Source organism: Malaclemys terrapin, chromosome 3 (genome assembly GCF_027887155.1).
Source record: "Malaclemys terrapin pileata isolate rMalTer1 chromosome 3, rMalTer1.hap1, whole genome shotgun sequence".
Lineage (NCBI taxonomy): Eukaryota > Metazoa > Chordata > Testudines > Emydidae > Malaclemys > Malaclemys terrapin.
In genome coordinates this window covers 108,327,737-108,354,964 of record NC_071507.1, presented here as the reverse complement: position 1 = coordinate 108,354,964, position 27,228 = coordinate 108,327,737, and the positions used below count along the sequence as shown (strand labels likewise).

General features: G+C 38.8%; 1 protein-coding gene across 17 annotated transcripts in view; it reads left to right on the top strand.

The window, feature by feature from the left end:
• Nucleotides 1-2,651: 2,651 nt before the first annotated feature.
• Nucleotides 2,652-27,228, top strand: part of EYA4 (EYA transcriptional coactivator and phosphatase 4) — a 214,988-nt gene continuing 190,411 nt past the window's right edge. For 13 of the 17 annotated variants that reach the window (XM_054023669.1, XM_054023665.1, XM_054023666.1 and 10 more), the window contains exon 1: nucleotides 3,120-3,668. In XM_054023669.1, coding sequence (XP_053879644.1) covers nucleotides 3,546-3,668 — 123 coding nt within the window. In that variant the 5' untranslated portion in view covers nucleotides 3,120-3,545. Of the gene's footprint in view, nucleotides 2,671-3,119; nucleotides 3,669-17,385; nucleotides 17,530-21,547; nucleotides 21,650-27,228 lie in introns of those variants that run through there. The other 4 variants (XM_054023663.1, XM_054023652.1, XM_054023664.1 and 1 more) reach the window with 4 other exon arrangements.

The following is a 27,228-nucleotide window of genomic DNA, read 5'->3' as shown; positions in this document are numbered from 1 at the left end:
TGCTGTTCACAAATCTAATAAAAACAAATGAGTTAGCAACACTTTTTCTTATAAATTTAGTCTGTTAATAGGATGGGTACTGCAATCACTAATTTAATTCTGCATCAGGGTTGTCAATTTTAATTATTTTCTGCAAATCTGATTTTTCCTTTGCTCCAGTTATCCTCTAAACTTTCATGTTCAAAATTCACTTGATTTTTCTGGCTTGATTCTATGCTGTGTTGATTTCATGTGTTTTTGGGGGTGAGGGAAAAGATTAAAATGTTTTTCTTGCTGAATTTTTGAAGGTCAAAGAGTTTTCCAAGGCTGCTTCACTCTCTGAGTGGCAAGTCCCCAAAGACACCAAATATTGAGTTTTTATAAATTTGTTTTCATGAGGAAAGAATTCCCTAAGGAAGTTACTACTAAACCTGTGCATTGCATAGCTCATATACAAACAATTGCACTAACATGGACATCTTCCTACCAAATTATTTCAGAGGTAAGATGACTTAGGTCCAAATTTTCAAAAATAGGTGCCCAAATTAGGCCCCTAAATCCACCAGGCATCAAAATAAGAGACCTGATTTTCAAAAGCACTGAACACCCCACAGCTTCCATTGAAGTCAATGAGTTACATGACATAAGGACTGAAAAACGACAAATCTGTTCAAGTTTTGTTCCCATCTATCTCCTAACTGCATTATATCCAGTGGCATCATTAATAAGCAAAATGGTTTGCTCCTTCAGCTCCGCATCAATTTTCATTGAAAATATTTTCCCTTTGCAGTAAATTGATTTTGCTATTCCCCCTTTGATATATAAATAATTGAAAAGTTTTTAAAGTAATTATCAAGGACTAGATGGTCTCAGAATTGCCAACACACATTCTTCAAAAATCGTAAGTCAGGGCCCTCAAAGTCATGAGATTGGTTTAAAAATCATGACTTTAAAATAAGTTTAGGGTTCTTTATTTACCTTCTGCTTTACGAGCCTTTTTAGGTTCATGTTTTCAATATGTTCTTCACAAGGTAGGGGCTAGAACCTTTTTAAACAATGAAAACTGAGACTTGTCATGTATGAGCACTATTGTGAGTGCTGGAGCTCTGAGGAAAAACAAAAATATCATCAGACTCACTATAAAACTGCAAGAGTAGTGAGGAAGAGGTGGGAGGGTGCAATGAATCTTCTGCTCTTCTCTTCCTTGTGTGCAGGGAGTGGTACATGAGTAACTCCTCATTTAAAGTCGTTGTTACGTTGCTGATCATTATGGAACATGCTCGTTTAAAGTTGTGCAATGCTCCCTTCTAACGTCGTTTGGCAGCCGCCTGCTTTGTTTACTGCTTGCAGGAAGAGCAGCCTGTTGCAGCCAGCTGGTGGGGGCTTGAACCAGGGTGGGCCGGCAGCCCCCCATCAGCTCCCCGCTCCCCTAAGTTCCCTGTGCAGTAGCTGCCTGCAGTTCAGCTGTATCCCTCCCCCCACTGCCATGTGCTGCTTCTGCCCTCTGCCTCTCCCCACACAGCAAGCAGCGGGAGGAGGGAAGGAAGAGTGGGGGTAATGTCAGGGTGTGCCCCTCCCTCCTGCTCCTGCACCCCATCTTCCATAGAGCGAGGGGGACACCAGGGCTCAAGAGGGCTCAGCAAGCTGATCTAATTAACAAGGCAATGTACGTAAGGGAAATGCGCGTATTTCCCTCCAGTCCTGCTACCTTGTGTAGAGAGAGATGTAATCTTTGAGGGCTCAGCCAATTGCTAGTTCATCATTTAGTAGTAAGGGAAATATCCCACCCTCTGACTCCTCCACCTCAACCAAGCTTCACAATCAACACTGTGTACCAGTATTAAATTGTTTAAAACTTACACTGTGTGTGTGTATGTGTATATATATATATATATATATATACAGTCTTTTGTCTGGTGAAAAAAATTTCCCTGGAACCTAACCCCCTCATTTACATTAATTCTTATGGGGAAATTGGATTTGCTTAACATCGTTTCGCTTAAAGTCACATTTTTCAGGAACATAACTACAATGTTAAGTGAGGAGTTACTGTACTAAACACAGTCCTTCAACTCCCAGCACATAAGGGTTGGGTAAACTTTGCCCCACAATGCATCGGGCAAGGGCTCCCTTCCACACTGGCCAGGCAGAAAGAAGGGAGACAATTGTCAACTCTAAAAGGGTATAGTGACAGGTGCTGTTGCATGTTCCCTCAGTGTTCCCGTGTGCATCTGCACATCTCTGCTGTAGCCTCCCCAAAAATACAGAGACTGAATTACAGCCTTCCTTTTTTAGAACAGCCAGAGAAGGAAACAGATTGCAAAGCAGGGGCCAGCTTGTGGTACCTGTATTCATGTTGGGTATATTACCTTCCCAGTATATTGTGCAAAGGAGTTGAGGACGTTTAAGGTGCTCCCTTATTGCCTTGCACTCTACCACTACTTCTTGTGTACAGGGGACTGCAGGCTCTGCACAGGTAGTTGGGGGGATGAGGGGGAGGAGAGTGTGTTGACGCTGCTTCTTCAACACACCCAGCAACGTGGGGCTCCCCCCAGTGCCTTGGAGAGCTTATGCTGCATCCTAAAATAGTCTATGCCCTGGGCTGAGTAGTAGGGAGACTATAACTCTGAACGGGGCAGTGCAACGGCTTGCTGACCGTGGGCCAGATGATCCCAAGTCACCCAGCCCCGTGTAAGTAGTGCCATTGATGTCAGGGACCAAGGCACTACTCAACCCGAGTAAAAGTGGCATGCAGGGGAGAGAGAGGGGGGGTTGTAAATATGAGCAAATGCAGCCCCCAGGTGTGTAATTGCTCAGTAGCTAAATCCTACAATCCTTGTTCAGGCGGAGCTGCTATTGGAGTTAATGGGAGCGAGGGCTGCAGGCCTAAGCCCCGGGGAAGAGGGAAGGTCCCGCGGGGGAGGGGGAGTTTGGGTTAAGCCTTGACACCTGGGAGACGGGTGCTCTCCTTTCGCTATCCTGTGCGTGTGCAAGCAGCAGCGCTGCCCGGCGGGCACGGGGACAGCGGTGACGCCAGAGCGGCGGAGGGTTCCGGGTTCGACCCAGTGCCCGGGGGGCGCTGCTGGGGCAGTAGCACGTGTGCGCGCCGCACCGGGGCGAGGGCGGGTGGGAGGCGCAGGAGCAAGTCCCGCTCTGCACGCTGCCCGGTAAGCTCACCGGATACCCACGCGAGAAAACAACCAATGGCAACATGCAGCTCCCGGGGCTGCAGTAAACACGGTCACAGGCTCAGCCCCCCGGCCCCGTGCTGTTGCTGCACCCTTGGCCCGGCTGCCTGCAACAGCTCCCTGCACAAGTGCAAGGCAGCGCCCGGGGCGGGGTTGTATCGCGTGCTCCCCTCCCGCTTTGGGAAACCAGCACCCCACTGGGGTTCCTCTTTGTGAAGTAGTTTTCTCTGGGTGTGTGCGAGGGGGCAACCAGTTGCACGCCCTAAAGTGAGGAGAGTGGTTACTTTTTCCCTTGCCAGTCCCCCTCCTCCCCCTCAATCCCGTTTGCTCTCGGTTGCGGTGTGTGGCGAAGAGGGGGAGGGAGAGCCGTGGAGGGGGATGTCCTCTTGTTTTGCCGGAGGAGCAGCGCAAAAGGGGAACCTCGACTTGAAGAAGGGGCGAGAATCAACAACCCGGGAGCAGCCCGACCAGGAAGGTAGCGGCGTGTCCCCGAACCAGGAGGTGAGTGTCGCTGCTCCGCTCCCCTTCCCACGTCGCCCCCTGGGTGTTTGTGTGTGCGCGCCTCGGGGTTAGTACTGAGCCTTGTTTTCTTCTTTTTGAACCGGCTGCCGCGAGACGCAGCAGAGATCCCCGGGAGCAGCGGCTGATGGCTCTGAGCCCTGCTGGGCACCGAGACCGGGGCTTGTCCAAACCCAAGCGAGTAGCCCCCTTTCTCTCGGCACGGGGAGAGATCCTCGCTGACTTCTGCTCGCGCCTTTGGGCAGGCTTTTCTGCTCCGCTCCAGGTGACCGGGGCTTGCGTTTCGCCCCCACCCTCCGATCTGCTCTCCCTGGAGCTGGCTAAGCCCCGAGCCATGCGGGGGTTGCCCCGTTCCGATGCAGTTCGCTAGCCCTGGGCTCTGTAGCCGGAACCGCAGAGCGGTGACGCTGGCATGAGTGTATAGAAGGAAACTTACCAGCCTTTTCTTGTCACCCCCTTAGCGCCGCTTTGCAGGCGATTTTATTTTTTTCGTTCAAGGAACCTCCTCCCCGCCTTGAGGAAGTTTTGTGCTTAGTAGTCAGTGAGACATACGCGGCCGAGTTTGGGTGTCATCGCTGCTAGGGCAGGACATGTAGGAGAGGTGGTCAGAGACTGAAATTCAACGAGTTTTCTGGAGGTTTGTTGTGGTAACTTGACTAGCGAATCCTGCCAGCAACCTGAACATGCAGCATGAGTTTTGTAGGATAACAGACCTTAGGGGGGGAGGGGGGGAAGTTTCCTTAATTTATGGCAGCTTTTGTAAGAACATGCTTAGCTTTCAGCACTGTAAAAACGCAGATGGTTCAATCTGGTCTGGAAAATATGCCCTTTTGTTCAGTTGTACATCCTATGCCATGCAACTTCCAACTCCCTCCTACCCCCCCCCCGGCTCTGGCAGTATTTAAATCGACTTTCCTTTCTTAATAAAGAACGTTTACTGTTTGCAGCTATTAGAAAATATCTGCTGTGGGACCGTCTCGTTTCACACTGGCAATAAAATAAGGAAAACATCTTAATTTCTGCAGCCTCTTTCGCAGTACTTGGAGGGAGTGGGGACCCAGGGCTCTCTTGTTTTTGTTTCTCTCCCATTTTCTTTCTCTAAGGGAATATAGATATGAATGAAATATTGGTTTTCTTGTGGTTTAAAGCCAGACACAACCGTGTGTTCTTCCTCTCCCGTTCCCGCTAACTCTCCACTTTAGACGAAGACACGGGAATCGTAGCCCTAACCTAGTGGGGTCTAGTTGTTCCGCCTAGGTGCATCAGCACCGCATGCAGGGGCTTGTGTTTTGGTTTGAAAGCACTTCCACGTGGAGGAGAGTCTGTGTGTGTTTGTACTTAATCTGAGGTGGTAACAGGATTCTCCGTGTTTAAACCCAATGGGCTGTTGGCCATTAATTTGCCTCTCTGGCTGTCATTACGGACACTTCCAAAATCTGATACCTAAGAAAAACTGCAGGTTAGATTTCACATTAAGGACTCGTAGTTCAGTTTTGTTTCTCCTCTCTCTGTCTTTTTTTGACGCGGCACATAGCATCCACTTACTTAATAGAGAGGAATATTAGTGGGGTCTGGCAATTAAACCCAAAGTCGCTTTGACTTTTTATTTTTAAGCAAAGGCGACTGTTTGCAGTGCTTATGTTTGTGACCACTGCGGTGTCATGCAGTGTAAGGGGTTCGGTGACAGCCAGTCTTAAGCATTTTTAACAGAAGTGAAAGAGATCCCAGGATAGAGTCGCTGCCAGTCAGTAATTGGCATCTAAAGTTTCATTTACATTTATGAAACTGACTACTATTAAAAACCAAGTAGATACATTGTTTTTTCCTAATCCTGTGAGCAAGATTCAAAGGAAAGCACAAGGAGATAATTTTTTTGTGTGTGTGTGTCTAGTAATAGATATTTTGCATTGCATAGATCCGATTTAGGTAGGGATATCTAAAAAAACAGAGCATTTTAGGTCATTTGAATTTAAACATTTTAAATAATGAAATTGTTTTGCATTGAAATCCATATAGATTTTAATTTAAGGTCTGATTTGCACATATAAAATAGAAGCAGTAATATATGCAGACTAATTAAAATATATTTAACAAAGTAATAGACAATTCAGAATTACATTGACATTTACTGAGAAGAATATTTTCACCATATACAGTTATAAATGAAGTATTTTTATCTGATTTCTGTTCTCAATTTGATGCTATCTTTCACCGTATTATATATATCTATATATATCTTTTTATGTATTAAAGATTTGGATATAGCATAATTTCAGTTTCCAAATACAAGTTAATAGTGTTTTGTTGTATGTTCAACATTTTTCTTTGATTTCTTAACACAACTCATCACTTCTTAGTGACCATGTAACTCAAAATCTTAAAATCACTGTAGACTTTCCACTTTTTTTCCATGCAGTGCACCCATACAATGCTGCAGAATGTTGATCTTTACATACCTACAACTTATGTTGTACTATAAATGATATCAAATAAGTGGAAATAGAAATGGACACTTTCCACCCCTTCTTCCAGTACATTTTAACATTTAATGTTATCAGGGCTAAATCTAAAACAAACACATTTAAAAATTTTTTTTCCTGTTTTGTTTTCTGAATGCTGGCATTCATGTTACCAACTGTTTTTTAATTAATTGTAGTATCTTAAAAGGAAAATACAAGATGAAAATGTCAAATAGTTACTTGTTCAAATGATATGTGCACAGTTATAAAAATAAATGTTAAAATATATATCTTTTGGATTGTTAAATTATAGTATTCAGTTGAATCATATGCTTAGAGGACTCTTTTATGCAGTAATGTCTTACAGCACATTACTACTCTTCTGCAATAGAAATTTATTCTGATATTAGTGACTGAGAGATCATGGACAAAGTTATAGATCAGGTTCCCACTATCACTAAGTTCCTGTGTTACTCATACTACATAAAATGTATTGTGCATGACCATTTGAAATACAGAAAGACAATGTCCTATTGCACATTTTCAGCCTCTGATTCAAGCTTTGAAAGCTACTGTTAAGTTGTTTGGTCTTGTGTACCTTAGTTTTACTTGACAGTATTATAATAAAGAACTTTATGTATCAGAATTTGGTTGAGAATGGGCAAAGATAATTATGCACTTTTGACAAGAGTTGATTGTATTGAACAGTGTTAATTCTATTTTTCAGGTAATGTAAACTACTTTTTTCTGTTTAATATGAAATTCAGTCCAGGAATTCTCCGTCTCTTACCCCCCCACCCCAAAAATTATATCTGTCAAGTGCTGTAGAAAGAAAATACTAATTATTTATGTGTTATCTTTTTCTGTTTTGAAAGTGAGGATTTTATGAACTCTGGGTAAAGCCAGTCTTCCTTTTTATAAAGGATAGTTTATTCAGTGTAGTTCTACATTGCAGCTGCTGATCATATTTCATAGAGCTGTTAAAGCACTTAAAACCTAAAATTAGGTACTGTCTGGTAGTAAATATTTCAAATCACTCCTGGAAGAAATAAATAGAAAAGTGTGCTTTCAAAATATGACATTTTTAAGTCTGTAATCTTACAAAAGCAATCATGCTTTGGTTTTATTAAAAATAATATGCTTACAACTTAAACTATACACACAATGTGTTTTTAATTTTCTTAATCTCTTCTGAACTATCACCATATAGAAATCTTAAACTAATTGTGTATGAGACCATAATTAGGTATTTTGATACAGCAGACAATGCTTGAACAAAATGTACCAAGAGGCATTCAAATGAATTTCTAACATACCTGTATCTCCACTTATTATTTCTTACTGGGCTTAGAAGTGAAATGTATATTCAGTTGCTTGTTGACATGAAAGTTTATGTAGGGCATTTAATAACAGAAAGTATAAAACTTACTTTTTTTATACAGACCTGTAATCAGCTGTTTTATATAACTGTATTCAATTCTTATATTTTGCTTTTGTTTTATAGTAGTTATTTTGTTTTCAGTTTGGAACATGGAGCCAAGCTCACCTTTCCATTCATCATAATATAGTTTGGATTATCAAAAAGAATGTAACCCAGACAGAAAAAGTGAATGATTTGCAGATAGTTGTCAAGTGTTTTTAAAGCTTTATAAAAGCCTAGCAATAAACCAGGGTTAGTAGCAGCACCACATGTACTAAAATGCCTTATGATGATGCCCTAGGTTTTACTGCATAGTTTAATGTTCCCTGTGATTTCTGGCCATCTCAGAGTACACGTTTATTGTGACTGCAGAAACAATTTATTTCAATTAATAAATGTTTTAAAAATTGTGCAACAGAAAAGCAGCTCAGATACCATGTGAATTAAATATGATGTTTAACATTTTGATGGTTGTTTTAAAAGTTTGTAAGTAAATGTGAAAAATGTGGTATTAAAAGCAGTTTCATGATAGGCAGTTTTCTTTTTTAGTTTTAGATATTGTATAAATGTGAGTCCAACTGTAACCTTTCCTGTCATTGAAAAGCGCTAATTGATCTTGCGGACCCTGACATAATAATATAGTTTGATATTTGAAACCATTCAGTTTTGGCATGGCCCTTTAATCACCCCTGAGATTTCAGACATGGTTCTGCTGAAGACATAAAACTATTCCCCTTTTTGAAATCAAATAAAAATGGTTTTTAAAACTAAACTTTGTATGTGTTTTCTTCCTTTTGAAGTCAGTGGGCGTTTTGCCTGCCTAAACTCTGAACCTGACTGTTTAATTAGACTTTATAGTCTGCAGTTAAAATTACTTGTATTTACATGTGTTTTATAATGGTGTCGTTTTAGATATTAATATATAGAGATAGGTTGTTGGGTTTTTTTGTGCAAGAGATTTTTGGCCAAGTCCATACTTCTATCTGAATATCAAATTAAATCAGAAGTGCTTAAAGAAACCTGGGTCCATCTTACTTATAGCAGTGTGAAAGCTCAAATGTAAGGAGCACATATCTGGTGAGTATAATCTTCATTTTATTTGGAAAGCAAGTTTATTTAATATTTGCATTTTGATCCATATTATAAATTCTTTTTGGCAATATTACTTGGGACACGCACAGGAGGGGACTCAGTCTAAAATAGCCATTAGACTCAAAACCTGAGAACTGTACTGGGCACATGTTCTACCTTTTGCTTAAATATTAAACATTTTATGTTTTTTCTTAATCCTGTATTAAAACAGACTGGACATTTCTGCACAATCTCGTCACTGAGCATTCATGCTGACAGGTTTATATATACTACTTGTCACATTTTTTCAGCAAAATGGCCACGGCTAATGGCAGGCTCAAAATGCCAAGTATAAGCACTTCATTTTCAAACTTGTCATAGTGTTGTATGGCAAGAAATGATTCCCATAAGAGCTTTCAGAGCTGTGCTGAGCAAGGTCAGTGCATTTTTTCTGTTTAAATTCCTACTCCTTAGGAAAAGGGGGAAAATCTTTGTGATTCCATACTGGGCTGCTATTGCTAAAAGTACAGTAGAATGAGTAAGTTTATGGGAAAATGGTTAATTGGTGATTTGTGTGTTGCTTGAACATCACTTCTTGAGCAATTTATCTGTACAACAATGGAAGAGTTCTGTAGCTCTGTTTTGATTGCCTTATACTGTGGCCAGAGAATACACTTTTTTTGTAATTTGTCTCCTCCGTTCATTATAAAGATCTTTCATAGACACTGTCACCCACAAAATACCTGCAGATAGGAGTAATTTCATACCTTGATAGCTCTCAACTTTTTTACTTGAAGGTGAATATATATTTTAATTGTCAAATTAATGTAATATTCATAGCATTACATTCTGATGCTAACCTGAGAGGACCACTTACATTGACATTGTCAGCAATGTAAAGAATTACTGCTGCCTTTTTTTTAATTGGGTTGAAGCAGAGAGTAAGTATTCTGCTACTGACACATCTATAATTAAACCACAAAAATCTGCATCGACATATCAGTAAGGGTCTGACTGAGACTACAAAAGAATAGAAATACAGAGTTAAGCTTGAAACTTTGAACAGAATTCTGCTGGTTATATGCATATAATTCTATTGAAATCAATGCCTTTGCATGGATGTAACTGGAAACTTGATTTTAGTAGATCCTCAGCTGGTGTAAATCAGTATAGCTGTATTACATTCAGTGGAGCTATTCAGTTTTATATTAGTTGAGGATCAGACCCTCTATCTTTATCTTTAACTCAGTCTCCTATGCCTCAGATATTGTCATACACATGTGTAAGGTTACATGCACAGTTCGGAGATTTCTGTTATATCGAGACAGAACAAAGCGAGTTAAAGATAAAGTTACAGTCAAATCTTTGAATTTTCTCCTTTTTGGGCTTTTCAGACTTATGAAGGAATATTTTGTTTTAATAATTTTTTATAACAGTATTTAAAAGAGCATAAAAGGGAGAACTGTGAGCCAATTACATCTCCGGAGCATTGGCTCCATTAAACGTAGTATATCAACTGACTTCATTTGTTTTAGGTCATTTTTGTGTTCATGAAAGTGAGCAGTCATAGAACAAAGCATAGGGTAGGTGGGTTATATGCAAATTTCCTTGCCAAGTTCAGTCAGTGCATCTCAGACCCAACCTGCTATTCCAGTTCTGGTCCTCTCAAATGCAGAGAATAATAATTGTGCTAAAAACTATATTGGTTTTGTGACCCGGATAACTTTTTTCTAGGTAATTCATTTTCAGTTTTCGCCTATACCTACAGTAGGTCTCCATAGGTGAAATGTTAAGGTGGTAATCCATTCTACTGCCTATATTAATATTTATTCTACAATGGTGTGATATAAGGAACTGATAGTCTATCATGTTAATCTTGGTTAGTTAATATCTCTTTAACCTCTCAGCCAGATGATTATGTATTCAATTACCATACCAGGAGTTGGCCTAATAGCCACCTCTGCCACTTTAGAGCAATAATATTGGGTGTGACTGCAATGAAAATGGTAATGCCCTTCAGATAAGTTTCCAACTGCAGACTCTCCTACTCATTTCTTGTAGCTATTTAGATGGGTATTAACAGTTAGCTTGTTTTCATATCAAATATTTTATACTTAAGGTATGTACTATTCTCATTTCTCTGGGGGGTAGCTGGTACAGTAATCAAATTTTGGCTTAGGCCACAAGTGAGATTGAACTTGGAATGCTCTACATAATCCCTGATGGATACTTAAAACTACCCTGCAGTTTTGGGCTTATTTAGAAATCTATACTCAAGAAGTCACAATTAGAATAGAGCTCACAAAAAGTTGATCTTTGAGTACAGATTTATGCAAAAGCCACGTTACACAAATGAGAACCAGGCCCCAAATGTACGTGTGTGTGTGTGTGTGTGTGTGTGTGTGTGTATGTGTGTGAGAGAGAGGGAGAGAAACCATTTGAAAATCTCAATTTAAATTTAAGTGAAGGCTATTCTATCCTTTCTGCATCAAAGGTCAATGTGAAAAAAATGTTCAACATCCAACACTTACTGATATTTTTATTAAAAATTCTTACAAATTAGTTGGCACCCTAACCATTCTGTTATTTTTATTCAGATTATTCTCCGAAGCTTCCAGATTAATTGGCTATTGTAATAGAAATGATAAATAATGATTTCCCTTGTTTTTCCTCAATTTCTCTAAGAAACAGCCTCTGTTTTCCAAGAGTGGTTTCAACAAGAATTACTTATCCTGAGATTGTTTTTGTACACAGATTTTTACATTTCTGATTGTTTAACGCTTCATAGAGAATGGAGCACTTTTATTCCCAGATCTACTATTTCAGGGATACTGTCAACTTGTACTTTAATACAATTTTTTAAGTTAAAAATAGTTTAGTACCCATAAACCTGAGTACCCCTTCCAATTTTTGTGGCTTTACAATCACATTTTCCTATATTTCAAAATATCTTCTTCGCTGCTGCTCTGTTAAAGACCCCCACAAACAACTGTGGAACCTGACTATTTAGGGGAAGAGTGAAACTGACTGTATGCAAAGTGTGGTCAAATGCTCTATGTAAAGAAACTAAAAAGGAAAGCAGAGATTTTTTTTTTCTTGAAACACTTAATTTCTAGTGATCTTTGGTGTTACTTGTAACAGTAGTTTAAAAAATGTACATGTTCATCAAAGTCAGAGGATATTACTGTTGAATACCCTATTAATATTGTAGTATACCGCTTGAAACAAATTGAATGTGTTCATAGTATAATAAGAAGACTTGAACATGAATATAAATGGTGGGTTTTTTTTCTTAAGTTAGCCATATAAAAGTTTGCTTTTGTTAGAGTTCATATCTGTTTGGGTTCCATCACAGTTCCAATATGACATGCTAAGGGTTATTATCCTAGAAATAATTACATTATCATTGATATTATGCAATCTGAGTTATACATCTGAAGTACTATTTGTTTTGTTTTTAAAAATGTGATTTAAAAACTTTGAACAAAATCATAGATGTGATTCTTTTTTTTTTTTTTTTTTTAAAGTTGATTGTGTTTGTTTAAATATACAGGGTATCCAATGGTTATAATGGTTCTTTTCTCAGGGGCCTTCTTTAAAAAGAACAAAAATGTTTACCTTATAGTTATGTTTTCAGTTATTTTCCACACAAAAAATAATCAAAATGCTTCAGAAAGTCACCAAAATATGTAATTTTTGAAAACAAAACAAAACCATTGACCCACAAGAACAAAAATAACATAAAATTAATATTTTAAATGGAGTTCTTAAAGTCTTGTCTTTTTGCTTCTCTGCTCTCTGCATTACTCATTCCTGAAATTCAGCTCATGGTTTTTCTGCATCTAGATATAAAATAAATGTTGTAGAACATATTATTCATTTGTAAATTTAGATATTTTTTATTTTTTTAATTTTTCAGGAGGAGACCAATGGGATCATAGATTAGATTTGGTTACAAGGAGTCTGGAAGAACTCTAGGAAGTAGCGTAGGACTGAGGAGACCCAAGTTCAATTCCTTACTCCACCCCAGACTTATCTGTGTGACCTTGGGGAAGTCACTTAGCCTTTCTGTTCCTCACCATTTGTAAAATGGGGATAACACTTCCCTATCACAGGAGCTTTGTAAGGATAAACACATTAAAAGATTGTGAATCCCTTTGAGATCTACTGATTAAAAGTGCAATGTAAGAGCAAGATATTATAAGAGCTAGGCACTGTACAAACAAAGAACAAAAAATAATCTCTATCCCAGAGAGCTTACATATGAAAGCATCAAGGCATTGTTTCACCAAATGTAAACATCATGTATAGTTTCAATGCTTTGGTAAGATTTCTTAAGAGATTTTTCTACCTTGCCAGCATCTTTTTCACCTGTCTTCTGCTACCATAGTCATAGACAGCAAGCAACACAATATTCGATTGGCTTGCATCGTCCAACTTTACACCTCCCCTGTGCTTGTATTACATATGCAACCGATGTATGGACCTCACTTCTTCACACTCATTGACATTGTTACCAATACTGAGTTCATCTGTTTGCATTCCTATTATTGCTGCTCTACCAAGGGGCAGCAGATTTCAGAGCCTTGCAGGTCAGTTAAGTTCAGAATCAGTGAAACAGAATATGGATTTTTTTTTTAGCTTAATTTGTTTAATTTCTCTCTCTCTCTCTTGAGATATATATATATATAATCTACACACACACACAGAGTAGTTGAACAGAGTTATTCACAGACAGAACACAAGCAATCACCTCTTTCAGAAAACTCAGCCCAAACACCAATGCTCAGATCCTACTATGCACCGGAGCAACGGACTCTAATTAGAGAGATGAAGGCAGAGTGCAAACTCTCTTATTATTTTCAACAGCTTCCCTTCTTCCAAACAAACTGGAAGTACAATAAGGCTGAATACTGCTTGCACATTAAGAAAGAACTTGTAAGACTATGTGTAACAATATCATGTAGTTACGCACTTTAACACTGCGCTAATAATTAATTAAATTTTAATTTCTGGAGTTTGTGATGCAGAAAAACTTGGTGGCATGAACTAGATATTTACTTTTATTACCATATTTCATTTTCTAGTATCAATTCACATGTCTGAAAAGGAAAGATGGAAAAATTAAGAGGCAAGAAAAGATTCATGGGACTATTTTTGTAGGGAAGAAGGCAGGGAGCATAGAATACCATACTTAAATTACGGTTGTAACAGGCTTCTCTGTGTACTTTTACATTCCTGACAGTCTTGCTGTAGGAAGTTCCTTTATTTCAAGGTGTAGGGACAAAACGATTACTCGTCTGTTGGCTAGCTGCTGGACTCCTCCCATGAGAACAACTACCAGGAAGCAATAGTAGGGCAATTCCAGACCTCCATTTACCACAGAGCCTTGAGGACACCATTTTTCTTTAAAATGCACCAGAATAATTGTAAATCTTTCCTAACGGGCTTTTTTCCTAATAACTTTTATTTTTACAGTTGGAAATGCCTAATTCTCCCTCTCAGGAGGGTCATTACTCAGGTGTGTTAGCTAAACTTGCTACCCCATTTCAGCATTTGTACATGTTCATATACACATACATACCAAATATTAGTTGTATAGGAACAGGATGGCCAAGCAGAGCCCAGGGAAGTGTTCCTCCTGCACTACCTCCCTTCAGCCACTTATCAAGGAGGATATATGCTCGTGTACCCAATATAAGTTATCTGTTACTGCCTTTTTGAAGGCGTTTATTGATGCAGGAAGAGACTGGGTTTCTCTGTCATTGTGTAGGTCCCACAAAGTCTCCTACACTCCCTCCACATATATACTAACAAGATGGTATGCTTCACTCTGAGGTAGTAGGAGCCAGGGATGCACTCATTGGCGGGGGAGATTTTTTGGTGAATTCCTAGAGTGGTTGCACAAGCTCAAAATAAAGAGGGAAAAACTCCTTTTGATAAGTAATCCCGCTTGGACTGAAGGTATCCTAGATGCAGGCAGCCTTTCAAGGCTCTGCAGCACATAGTGGAGAAAACATCTTTTGTTTTATTTTTAAGAGTCACTGGACAGATTCAGGGGTTAGTAGGGCTTACTCAGATGAAATAAGCTCTCTACTAAGTCCTTGGCATGATAAATTTTCCATTCAGTTGCAGGTCAAAGTCTAGATAGAGGGAAGAATCTCAACATTTTGCAAGTCATTCGTAGACAGAGAAGTGAGTGTTGGAATTTGTTCAAAGAGCTTCACAGAGCTTTCAAATTCTTCCAAGAGAAGATTCCCATCTCCACAAAATTCAGAATGTCTAAAATCAGAAAGATCTGAAGGATGCAATATCTCATCCTCTAGGAATAGGAGCAACAAAACAAGACCTGTAAGAGGAAGAAAGGAAAGGAGAGTATTCTATATTAATCACAGTTCCCAGCACTTGGAAAAAATTTAGCAGACTCACTTCCATCAGCTTGAATTCAGATGGTGAAGCCTGTTACCCTAACTAATCCTAGGGTTCTCCTACAAACCTGTTTTCTGCCCCCTGCAGGAATCCTTATCCTTCAAAGGAACATTGAAAATACCACACGAGGTAAATCTCACTGCATTTACCGTGTACTTTCTCTCCATGTATTGGTTTTCCTCAAGAGAGCAGCATGTGCCTATGTTATCAGACTGTCATGACAGCAATTTTTTTTCTTTAAATGTTTTAAATATAATAAATAATTGATAAAGTTCGTTAGTGATTTATTCTCCTTTGCAATTAGAAATAGTATCTCATTTTGTTGTAGGGTTGTTTTTAGTAGGGTCAGCATTTCTTTCTACAAAATACAGCATGCACACTACTCAAAGGGAAAATATAAAAGTTAAGCCTATAAAATTAAAAAATATTTAACTGCAAGCTATCCAAAACCAGCTATTCTAAGGCTACATTATGAGATGCTAAGAGTCTTTATAAGAACACACTGTAGAAAAATTAACATGCTTTCTACTCTTGCTAAAAACAGGAAAAACAGACAGCAGGACACTTTGGGTGGGATTTTCAGAAGGGCTCATCTTTGGCCTAATGTTTGCTCCATGGCTTCTGTAGGAATAAGGTTAGGCAGTCACTGAGCACATTTGAAAAGCCCATCTTTTATGCATACATTTGAAGAATCTCCATGTTGTGGGTAGAAGAAGTGCCAGAACCCCTAACAGAGTGCAAAACTTAAGTACCCAAAGTGAAATCCTGGTCACTTGAAATCAAATAGTTTTGCCATAGACTTCAGTGGCATAGGATATCACTCTGAGGTTTGAGAGAGGTTGGAATATTTCTGGAGAGAGAGAGAAGACATAGGGGAGTAGGATGAGCAGTGCAGCACTAGGCATGCTCTGAGAAGCCAAACCAGAAGAGAGAGCTGGAATTGAACTTTTTTTTTCTTATTGTTAATTTAATTATTAGTCAAATTAAAACCCAGGAACGGGGCAATTTTTTTACCTCCACACAGTGTGTGGACATGGTTTAAAGTGCAGGTTGGGAAAACAACTGATCATATGTACAAGCATTCCCAGGAGCACCAAGATATGAAGAGTTTAAAATAAATAAAAAGCTTCTATAGTCCTTGACTTCTAAGACATTTTAACCGGCTTTAATTATTGCACATGCTGGTCATGATCATGCAGTCATTACTGGAGACATCAGTGAGAGTTTTGGCTATAGCTTTAAAGTAGTGTTTTGTTTGTCAAACTAATCTGTTTTTACTTCCAGAATTTAGAGATGATAGCTATTAGGTTTTTGTTTCCACAAAATCCTTTTCTCTCATGAAGTATGCCTTAAAATTGTATGGAATAAATATGACCTGTTGTATTGTGTCTTGCTAGTCGAGTTTAAAATGGGGAGTGAACAAAATAATAAGATTTATTATTGGTTGGATTTAAAATAAGGCGGGAATGGTTGAAAATAACAGCTTTTTTCTGTTGGGCAAGAACACACTTTTTTTTTTTTCCTTTTATGATTGTCTTATGTAAGAAGAATTTTAGTCAATAGTAGGCAGAAAAAGATTCTATTATCACTTTTTTAATCTACTACACTCAATACCAAAACTATTGTTTACATTACTTTATATTTGTCCCAAACACACCGCTTTTATTCCACCTAAGACAGTTCTCCCTCAAAATTACTCTTCCTATTCTTCCTCTGAACATGATGCCATTGGAAACTCTGAGAAAGCAGCATAGTGCTTTTCTGCCCCTTCAAAAGATTCTTTTACAGTTAAATTGTTATGATGGAACAGCGTTTTTTAATTTTATTGAACAGTATTCATTGCACTGGAATACACAGCTTCAGTGTCCAATGAAATCAAAAGCTTTGAGTTGCTTCATGCACTTTATTTTCATGAATATTTTCTTTTAACACCAGGGTAAGTTAACATTACAATAAGTCACATATATATCATATATAGTATACAGACAACTTGGTTAAAAAACGCATTTCCAAGTTAGGACATGCCAAGGTGTGATTGCCTGTGCATCTTTAATTCCACCTCCTGTGCATTCATTCTGTGCACTGAAGAAGGCAGGAGTCTTACGAAAAAAATAATATGTGATCATGTAATTAGAGTATATCGTCATGTCTACCCACAAGGGTATTCTGCACCGAATAGGGAATTATTCATTCCTCGTTATCTTCCCTAGGGCTCTCATTAATATACTATCTCAGTGCCTCACAAATATTTAATGAAATTATCTCCTTATCACCCTTGTGAGATAAAAGTGGATGCTGAGGTATTCTCCTTAATTTACAGATGGGGGAGTTGAGACGAGCCTGAGGCTGCACATTGGAAGAGTGGCAGAGCCAGAATTAGAATTCGTGTCCTTCTTACTTCTGATGCTGTTAATTTCTGCAGACCAAAGTACCTTAATTCTAGCTCCCATTGACATCGGTTGCAGTTGAGTACTGTGAACTTCTGTATCTCTGTATGAAGTATCTCATGTTGGGCACTCAGAAAATGAGGAATGCACAGTTCTAGCCACCTGTCAAACTTTTGTATTAAGTGGCTTCCTCAGCATCAAATAGAAAGTCTGTGGAAGAGATAAATCTATTTGTGGCTATCACCTGCCTTAATCATAAGACCATCCTTTCTCTTTATTTATTTCCCTGTCTTATTCTCTACTCACATTCCAATTTCTAGAGCAAATGAGGCAGTGATCCTACAAACAGACTAACTCACAACATAACCCTTATTAATTCCCAGAGCATCTATCCCAGGGGTCGGCAACCTTTCGGAAGTGCTGTGCTGAGTCTTTCTTTATTCACTCTAATTTAAGGTTTCGCGTGCCAGTAATACATTTTAACGTTTTTAGAAGGTCTCTTTCTATAAGTCTATAATATATAAATAAACTATTGTTGTATGTAAAGTAAATAAGGTTTTTAAAATGTTTAAGAAGCTTCATTTAAAATTAAATTTTAAAATGCAGACCCCCCTGGACCAGTGGCCAGGACCCGGGCAGTGTGAGTGCCACTGAAAATCAGCTCGCGAGCCGCCTTCGGCACATGTGCCATAGGTTGCCTACCCCTGAATTCTATCCTGTGCACTGAATGAGTCAGGGATCCCTTGGAAAAAATAGTATATGACCATATAATTAATCACTACCATAATGCATCTGCATAATGGGGATTAAAGTTGCATGGGCAAGTTATTATGGTAGGCCCCACAGAGTTCCCTATGCTTTTATTTTGAAAAGGTAATTTTTATTGAAGCAAGGGGAGGGCACATTCTCCTCCTAAATGATCTGTGTTAGAGGGAAATAAAGGAAAGACGACAGCTGTGTTATGGAGCTCCATTTACCTAAGTTATTCTGGAGGCAGTTTGAGACCCTGTAGCAGTCTAGAAATGGAAAGGTGCAAATAGCTGAAAGCTACCCTAGTTCTCCATTCCCCATGGCTGAAAGTTTTGTGTTGCACGTCCAAGAAGTGCAGCACAAAATCTCATCCTACAGGTTTTGGATCAACTGGAACACTCCCCATCAATCTGATTATTTCCTCATAATCCTAACTTTTTGCTGAATAGAATATTGCAAACAGTCACTGCTATTGGACAGACCACAATCTTGCTATCTTCTAAGCCAAAATCATTTTTAGAGCATCATATGCGTTCCTTACAAGCAGCTAAAGAGACTTATAAAAATTGTTTTTCATTGCTCTTAACTTATGTGTGTATCACTAGGAAGAAACACATGTTTCTGCTCTAGATCCAGTTCTGGAAGTTGCAGCTTTAAAGCTGATGAAGTGTTTTATGCACCAAGATTAAAAAAAAAAATGCATTTGTTGATCAGGAAGTCAGGAATCCTCCTAATTAAGACACTTCTTGAAAAGATAAAATTTTTATCTTGAAGCATAAAACACTTCATCAGCTTTAAAGCCACATCTGTGAGGACTGGATCAAGAACAGAAACAGATGTTTTCCCTCTTACTGGCTTGTCTGTGCATTTAAAACCATTAACAGTTTTTTAAAAACAGTTGAAGACAGTTAAAAACACTTGCAATATAATAGGGATAACAGTACTATCCTTCTCTTTTTAAATCTGGTTCTCTTGATAGGATAAACTACATGATTGAATTGGTAACTGGATTATTGGCTCATAAAACAGCATGAGGTTGCTATTACCCCTTAATTTTATATCTTTATTGGGGAGTAATGCAGGTCTTATTTGAATCACTGAGTTATCTAATAGCTTCCCCCCCTTACAAATTTGTAGAACTAACCCTAAAGAATATGGTCTCAATGTAATTGTTTTAGTCATTATTATAAAATTGTGTAAATAATAATGTGTTTGTGGTTACTTACGATGATAGTTTTAACTTGGTTCAAAATGTAACCTCATTTGAGCTCTCAAAATATTAAAAGTACAGTACAAGATATTTACCTAAGTATTAATTCAGGAATTATTTAATCATAACAGTTTACTTGAATTTTGAGACAACGTAAAGATAAGCAACATAGCTCTTCTTATAGTATCATCATACATTTGTGCAAAGTTAGAATAGGTCTAACTGAGCCAACAAAAACATTTTAATTAAAAATATCAGGCATATTCAGATTAATACAACTTATTATACAAGTGACCTCTCTCATTATACATTCCTGTGGTGGTATTTCACTTATAAATCATTCAATAAAAACCAATTAACTAATCAAATTCTTTCCAAGTTCTATGTGGCATGGGCACATATTTATTTATTTATTTGCCAATGGTATCAGTGCAAATAGAATTCATTTATGTGTATATTTTTGGAAGTGTATACACAAACTCTCTGGGTGAAATCTTAACTGCACTTAAGTTAATGGCAATAAGGGCAGGATGTGTACATGCAAATTATTTAAAATATCAATAAGCTCTGTTTCTTTAAGAAAAGGAGTGACAGCTGTCTCGGATTTGGATCCACCTCTTAAAGATGTGAATATGAGACCACTAGTGCTAGGTATTATGGAAGCACCATTCATGGTTCCATAGTTAAGGTTGAGTTGAGTTTTGCACTTAAAGCAGGGATTCAATCACTTTGTTTATGTATGAAGCATTAGTCTTTTGAGTACAGAATTAATTTTCTAAGTGTTTACAAGTAATTGATTAATTAGTGTTTGTGGGATGCAGGACAGGGGATAGATTTGGGAGGTAGGAAGAGAGGGAAATGTAGAGAGGTGCAAGAGGCAGGTGGAATTTGAGATTTGTGTGCACAGGAGAATGTGGAGGGCAGGAGGGAGTGGGATACAACCCCAGCTGCTTTTGTAGTGCTCTGATAGTGTAAATGCAGCTTAGCTGACAAGTATTATTGAGCTGCTTTGTGCTGCTCCAGAAGTAGCTGGAGCATACTGGTGAATATTGTCATAGAAGTTAAAATTTAAAATTGCTAATTCATATCTTCAAATCCTTAGAAATATCACCTGGTAACTTTTTCTTTAGATTTCTTGTTTACTCTTCATGTATAAAATTTTTGATTAAACACAACCAAAAGAAAGAAACAAACAAACAAAGGGCAAAAAGTGCATTCAAACAAACAACGAAGTATGTGTTTCCCTACTTTAACATGTTTGGATTTCTTTGCAGGTTAACCTGACTCCAAGTTTCCTACCTTTTATTATGCTTGGCTTTGGGATAATTCAACATCCCCATAATGTATTTTACCCTAAATTACTGCTGTGTCCTCTCAACCTTAACTTCATGTTAACATAATTTTTGTCTGGTAAAATGGCCATGGCTCTGTAGTTAGGGTTGCAGTAGTCATTACACCACTGATCTCTTAAGTCACAAAATGTGTATACTTCAAATTGCATCATTTGATGCAGTGCTATGGGTTACTCATCCTATTGGAGAAGGTATAGAGACAGAAGATAATTAGGGTAATGCCCATCATTTAACACACTGTAGGGAGCTGCCTGCTTTAAATCACTTTGTGTATTTTGTTTAATCCTAAAGGAGTTTAATGGACATTAGAAAGAAGATAACATTCTGATAATTACATAATCTTTTTCCGCTAGATGTGTAATGACTATCATTAATAGTTATCTTTAAATGAGTATTAAGTGTTTTTGTTCTGTGTTCGATAACTACCTTACTAATATTTACATCCCAAAGTTATCTTTTGCTGTCTATTTAAACAGCTGCTTTCATTAAACATTTTTAGCTTTTCTACTGCTTTGTTTTCAGAACTGTTTTTTTTTTTTCTGGCAGGAGCTGAAGAATTATTACTTAAGTGTGTGTTTCTGTTTGTGTTTTTCAAATAGTTTCTGCTTTCCAAAATGACACTGGGCATGTTGAAACAAGAGAGTAAAATCCTGGCCCCATTGGAGTCAGTGGGAGCTTTGCCATTGACTTCAGTGGGGCCAGGATTTCACCCAGAATGTTTAATACTGAACGTGCTTTAGAAGTAAGAATTAGATCACGACACTTTTTTTTTTTTTAATTTAGAAACCCCAATTGTAATTTAAAGGGAAGATACTTCTATTGTTGGTGGAAAGAAAAAGAAAAGTTACCTCCATGGAAGATTCTCAGGATTTAAATGAACAATCAGTAAGTACAAATTCAGTGAAGTTTTATCAAAGAAATTGCCATAGTGTTCTGTATGCCATGTTCAAAAGGATGCCTTCAGAAATTTCTCTTTGAGAATGGATGTGAGAAATTGTATCAATACTAGTTTCTTTGAACAAAAAGACCCTGGAGACCTTCTGGGAATCTAGGTTCAAATAACTTTTTAGGTCAGAGGTGAAGTGAGTATTCTGGTCTCACCTTTGTCTATTCTTGCACATTACAAAATCACCACACAGTTCAGCAGGGTTTGGCAGAACTGAAATAGTAAGCGTTGATGGACATAATTGAGGTACACTGGAAGAGCAGTATGTGGAGACTTTGCATAGCATTTGCCTGCATTGTGTCTGGCTCAAATCATTCTGTCAAAATATACTTTCATATTGTCTGTATTGTGAATTCACACACACACGGAGCTATTTCAGTGAGGTTAAGATCTGATAAATGTTAATATTTATAGAAAATTAAGGCTAATATACCTTGTCTTACTAGTTATGATGGAGGAAGATCTTACATACAGTGGGCCAAATTCTATAGATATATTGGTACATTCCTATGGAAACCAGTGTATTGCACTGGTATAAATGAGAGCAAAATATATGCTACTATACATAGGCCAACAATGAGCGTTCATGAAAGAACTGGTAGCTATAACTCTGCAACTCATTGCTTTTACTTTGCTAGATCTTTTAGAACATAAGCATATTATAAGCATAACAAAATTTTTGTGGGAGAATTTTCAAACACGAAGCATTTCATTTAGCAACAAATGGAGCAATGTGTACAAGATTCCTTACCATAAAGATAAGAACATTTATTCCTTAGGCTGCATATTAATCTCCCTCCCTACCAAAGACCATTCACTTTATTGCTGAATAATTACCCTGCATATGTAATACCTATTCTAAATTAAATAACTTAGGGCTCTATCATGACTCAAAAACCTTCACATGAACCATACAGAGGGAGGGCTCCCTCTTCCCTGCAGAGGGTGTTCCATAGTCTGGAGTCCTATTTAAGCAGGTGGGGGTGGGATAGAGCTATTGGTCAGTTGGGAGAAGTGGGCAAGTGAAGGGGGGAAAGTTGTGCATCATCTTTCCTTGGTCCTGCAGTGATCATCCCAAAAGATAATATAGTGGATTCTCTCCATAGTGCTGGAGAGAGCTGTGGCCAGGATAGTGCATGGTAGTGCAGCTACAATGGAGCTTAACTGAGAGGTGCAGGGTAGCTGGACAGTTGCAGAGGTGCAGAGTCACTGTATGGAAGGCTTTGTCTCATTCTGATCTTCCTGGGACTCCAAGCATCTGAGGGGACTGGTTCCATGTCCTGTGTTGCAGAGCGTGCAGAGAATCCCTCCTCATCCTCCTTTGACAGAAAGATTGGGAAAAAACCTTGGAGATTTCTTGTCCTTTTTCTCTAAGGAGTAATTGGGTGTCACAATATTTTTTATGTCTGATACATTCAGATACACCGTCTGCATAATGGACTAGTTGTAACATTTTATTGTAACAAAGACTTTTGTAGGTAATAGGAGTGCAGAGAAGAATTTGAGAACAGTACCTTCAGTTTTTCATTCTTAAAATTTTCAGTCAGAACAAAAGGGTTTCTTCATTTTTGGATAGTGGGGGGAAAATAATTCACTCCTCGACTGACAACCTTAAGTATGAGATTTTATACTGAAACATGTTTTCATGGATGATTTAAATATCCTTTAAAATAATTGTTGAATCATAGTGGTGGCACTGCTTGGTAAAGCTGTATTTATCTAACACAGGGGTTCTCCAACTTCATTGCGCCACAACCCACTTCTGACAACAAAAATTACTATAAGAGCCCAGGAGGGGGGACTGAAGCCTGAGCCTGGCCGAGTCCTGCCTCCCTGGGCCGGGGTCAAAGCCAAACCCCAAAGGCTTCAGCCCTGGGGAGCGGGGCTGTAACCTGAGCCCTTCTGCCCAGGGCTGAAGCCGAAGCCTGAGCCCTGCCACTCAGGGCCGAAGCCCTTGGGCTTTGGCCCTGGGCAGTGGGACTCAGTCTTCAGCCCCAGGCCTCAGCAAGTCTAACACCAGCCCTGGCAACCCCATTAAAATGGGTTGTGACCCACTTTGGGGTCCTGACCAACAGTTTGAGAACCACTGATCTAACATATTCCCAACCAGAACTCTGGAGCATGTAAGAATTAAATGGCCTCCTTATTAAATAAAGTTATATAAAGGTGATAAATGACTTTAAGTAAAGATTCTTGTCTTTTCATACCTGAGGTAATTCCTCTGTGCAATTACCTAATAGAAATATTAACAAAAAATAGATCCATAAATTTAAACTTAGTACAAAAAGATGTATATGGTTGGTCATGATGGTTAAACTGTTTTTGCAGCCTTGGATGTTTGATAAGTGCATATTTAACAGCCTTTTTAATATTAAGGGTAGTCTAATTTCCATAATATTCTTCATAGTTAAAATGTAGCTTTCAACTATTATATGAAAAACATCTAACAAATTACAAGGTGAGGTGAAAATTGAGCTGTGATAATTATTGTATATGGAGGCAGCACTTACTGTCATTACAGTGTTATTAATGGTATAATGCATAATGGCACAGAGGATCATAAATTCAAGGCAGGATTTATGCTTTTTAGACCTGCTGACATTATATGTGGTGTTGTTAGTATTACACACCAATAGGCCCCAGCAGATTTCTGGGTGACATCATGCTAAGGCAGTAGTAAGAAATAGTCTCTGCCCTGAAGAGCTTACAATCTAAATCAGGGGTTCTCAAACTGGGGTCCTGACCCCTCAGGGGGTCACAAGGTTCTTATGTGGGGGGTTGCAAGCGGTCAGCCTCCACCCCCAAACCCTGCTTCATCTCCAGCCTTTATAATCGTGTTAAATGTGTTTTGAATTTATAAGAGGGGTCGCACTCAGAAGCTTGTAATGTGAAAGGGATCACCAATATGAAAGTTTGAGAATCACTGGATAGAACAGTCAGACAGACAGGGTGGTAGAAAGGAAATACCGTTTCCTCCGGTGACTAACAAAGTAGTGTCCCATTATTTCCCTATGCTGCCAATGCAATTGTTATGTGCTGGACAGTGGTCCATTTTAGTCCAGAACAGCACTATATTTTTAGTCCAGGACAGCACTATAGTCCAGGACAGCACTTTTGTAACTGTTTTATTGACTGATGATGATGATGATGGATTGCTTTACTTTTAGAAGTTTCCAGAACTGACAGGTTGGTTGTTCAGAGTGACAGGAGGGCAAGACAAATAAATTTTAAACCTGTGAACCATTGCGTCTAAATTAACTCTATTTTTATTAAGTAACAGGGGGTAGCCGTGTTAGTCTGAATCTGTAAAAAGCAACAGAGGTTCCTGTGGCACCTTTAAGACTTACAGAAGTATTGGAGCATAAGCTTTCGGCATAAGCTTATGCTCCAATACTTCTGTTAGTCTTAAATGTGCCACAGGAACCTCTGTTCCTATTTTTATTATACAACAGTCTCAGCAGGAATTCAAAGTGATCACCTTTAGTCCTAAATTGCTTAGTAGTGTATTTTTGAAATGGTTGTCCCATCTTCCTGATCCAAACTTTGGAGACTGAAAAAGCAAAACAAGGTAAAGGGGAAAAACAAAGCTATAGGAAATAATTCTTCCAGGTGGTGTCAGCTGCAATAAGGGCCATGTACAATATCTAGGGGTTTCTCTAAACATTACAAAACAGAACTGGCTCGAGTCCCCATCCAGTAACCTGGGGAAAACTGAACACCACCCCTAGGCATCTTGAAGGGTCTGTCTACAAAGAAAGACATACTGCTGGTCATTCAGCAAAGAAAAACCTGCGGCTGGCCCATGCCAGCCAACTCAGGCTCACAGCGCTCGGGCTGTGGGGCTGTTTCATTGCTGTGTAGACTTTCAGGCTAGAGCCCGAGCTCTGGAACCATCCCACCTTGCAGGGTCTGGGGTCTGGGCTGCAACCAATACCTGAACATCTACACCTCAATTAAACAGCCCCTTAGCCTGAGTCAGCTGGCACAGGCCAGCTGCAGGTTTTTAACTGCAGTGTAAACATACCCTAGGATTTCAGTCCAGCAGGTAGAAACTCCTGTCCTCACCCTCTCTAATTTCTACTTGGCTTTGGCATCCCCATCCCCTCAATTAGGGCATGCTAAGTATAGTTCTGCTGCCCTTTACTCATGCAATGAGGATAAAAACATTTCATTATCCCTGCATTCAATAGTAAAGTGAATTGTTACCTAAAACAGCCAAAATTGATCACTTTGCCATAGCAAGCCTGTCTGCTGGTCACTCAGGCATAGTAGTTGTGTCTGTGCAAATATGGTCTGCTGCTGAGGTCCTTTCCCCCAGCTCATCACTTATGCATGACTAAAGAACCCATGTGCCACTTATGTATTTATGGACTGAAAAAAAATGATAGAACCACCAGGTTTTCCAAAGTAATTACCATAAAATAGAAAAGAATCACTCTAAAATGAACAATGCTAAGATTTCCAGGCCTGTCATAAGTATCAGCAACTTTTGATATCAGTGACCACAATGTGCTGTTGACTCTTTAGAGAGACAATGTGGATGAGGTAATATCTGTTATTGGACCAACTTCTGTTGGTGAAGGAGACAAGTGTTTTGATCTACACAGAGCTCTCCAGCTTCTTTGGGGAGTAGATTGTGTGTGTCTGTAGCGGTCCCATCCCAAGGTTTCAGGAAGTCACTGAAGATTGTGCGGTGTTTTGGGGTGCATTGTCCACCATAGGCTGATTATACTCATTTTTGATTTTTTCATCAAACCCCAAATTCTGTAATTTCAATAATGTCTGACTGTGTATCTGAATGAGAATGAACTGGTCATAATTCAACCCAAGTAAGGCAGGTGAGATGGTGGTTGGAGGGGAAACTGAGCAATGGGTATGTGATGCTGATTGGTTGTGATGAGTTGTTTCGGTTAAACCTCATCTAAACTGTTGTTGAAGAATTGCCACTTTGAGGTCTGCTATTGAGTGACCAGAGAGACTGAAGTGTTCTCCTACTGGTTTTTGAATGTTATGATTCCCACAAATCTGACATCAGGAATCATAACATTCAAAAACCAGTAGGAGAACACTTCAGTCTCTCTGGTCACTCAATAGCAGACCTCAAAGTGGCAATTCTTCAATTAAAAAACCTTCGAAAACAGACTACAATGTGAAGCTGCAGAACTGGAATTAATTTGCAAACTAAATACCGCCCGATTAGGCCTGAATAAAGATTGGGAGTGGTTAGGTTTTGTAATGACCCAAACTTAATTTCCCCAATACTAATTTCTCCCTACTGTTACTCACACCTTATTGTCAACTGTCTGTAATGGGCCACTCTCTTACCACTTCAAAAGTTTTTTTTTTTTTCCCCTTCCCTTGGTATCCTGCTGTTAATTGATTTATTTCGTTAGACTGACCAAACACTTGGTAAAGCACCCCCATCCTTTCATGTATTTATACCTGCTCCTGTATTTTTAACTTCGTACATCTGAAGAAGTGGGTTCTAGCCCACGAAAGCTTATGTCCAAATAAATGT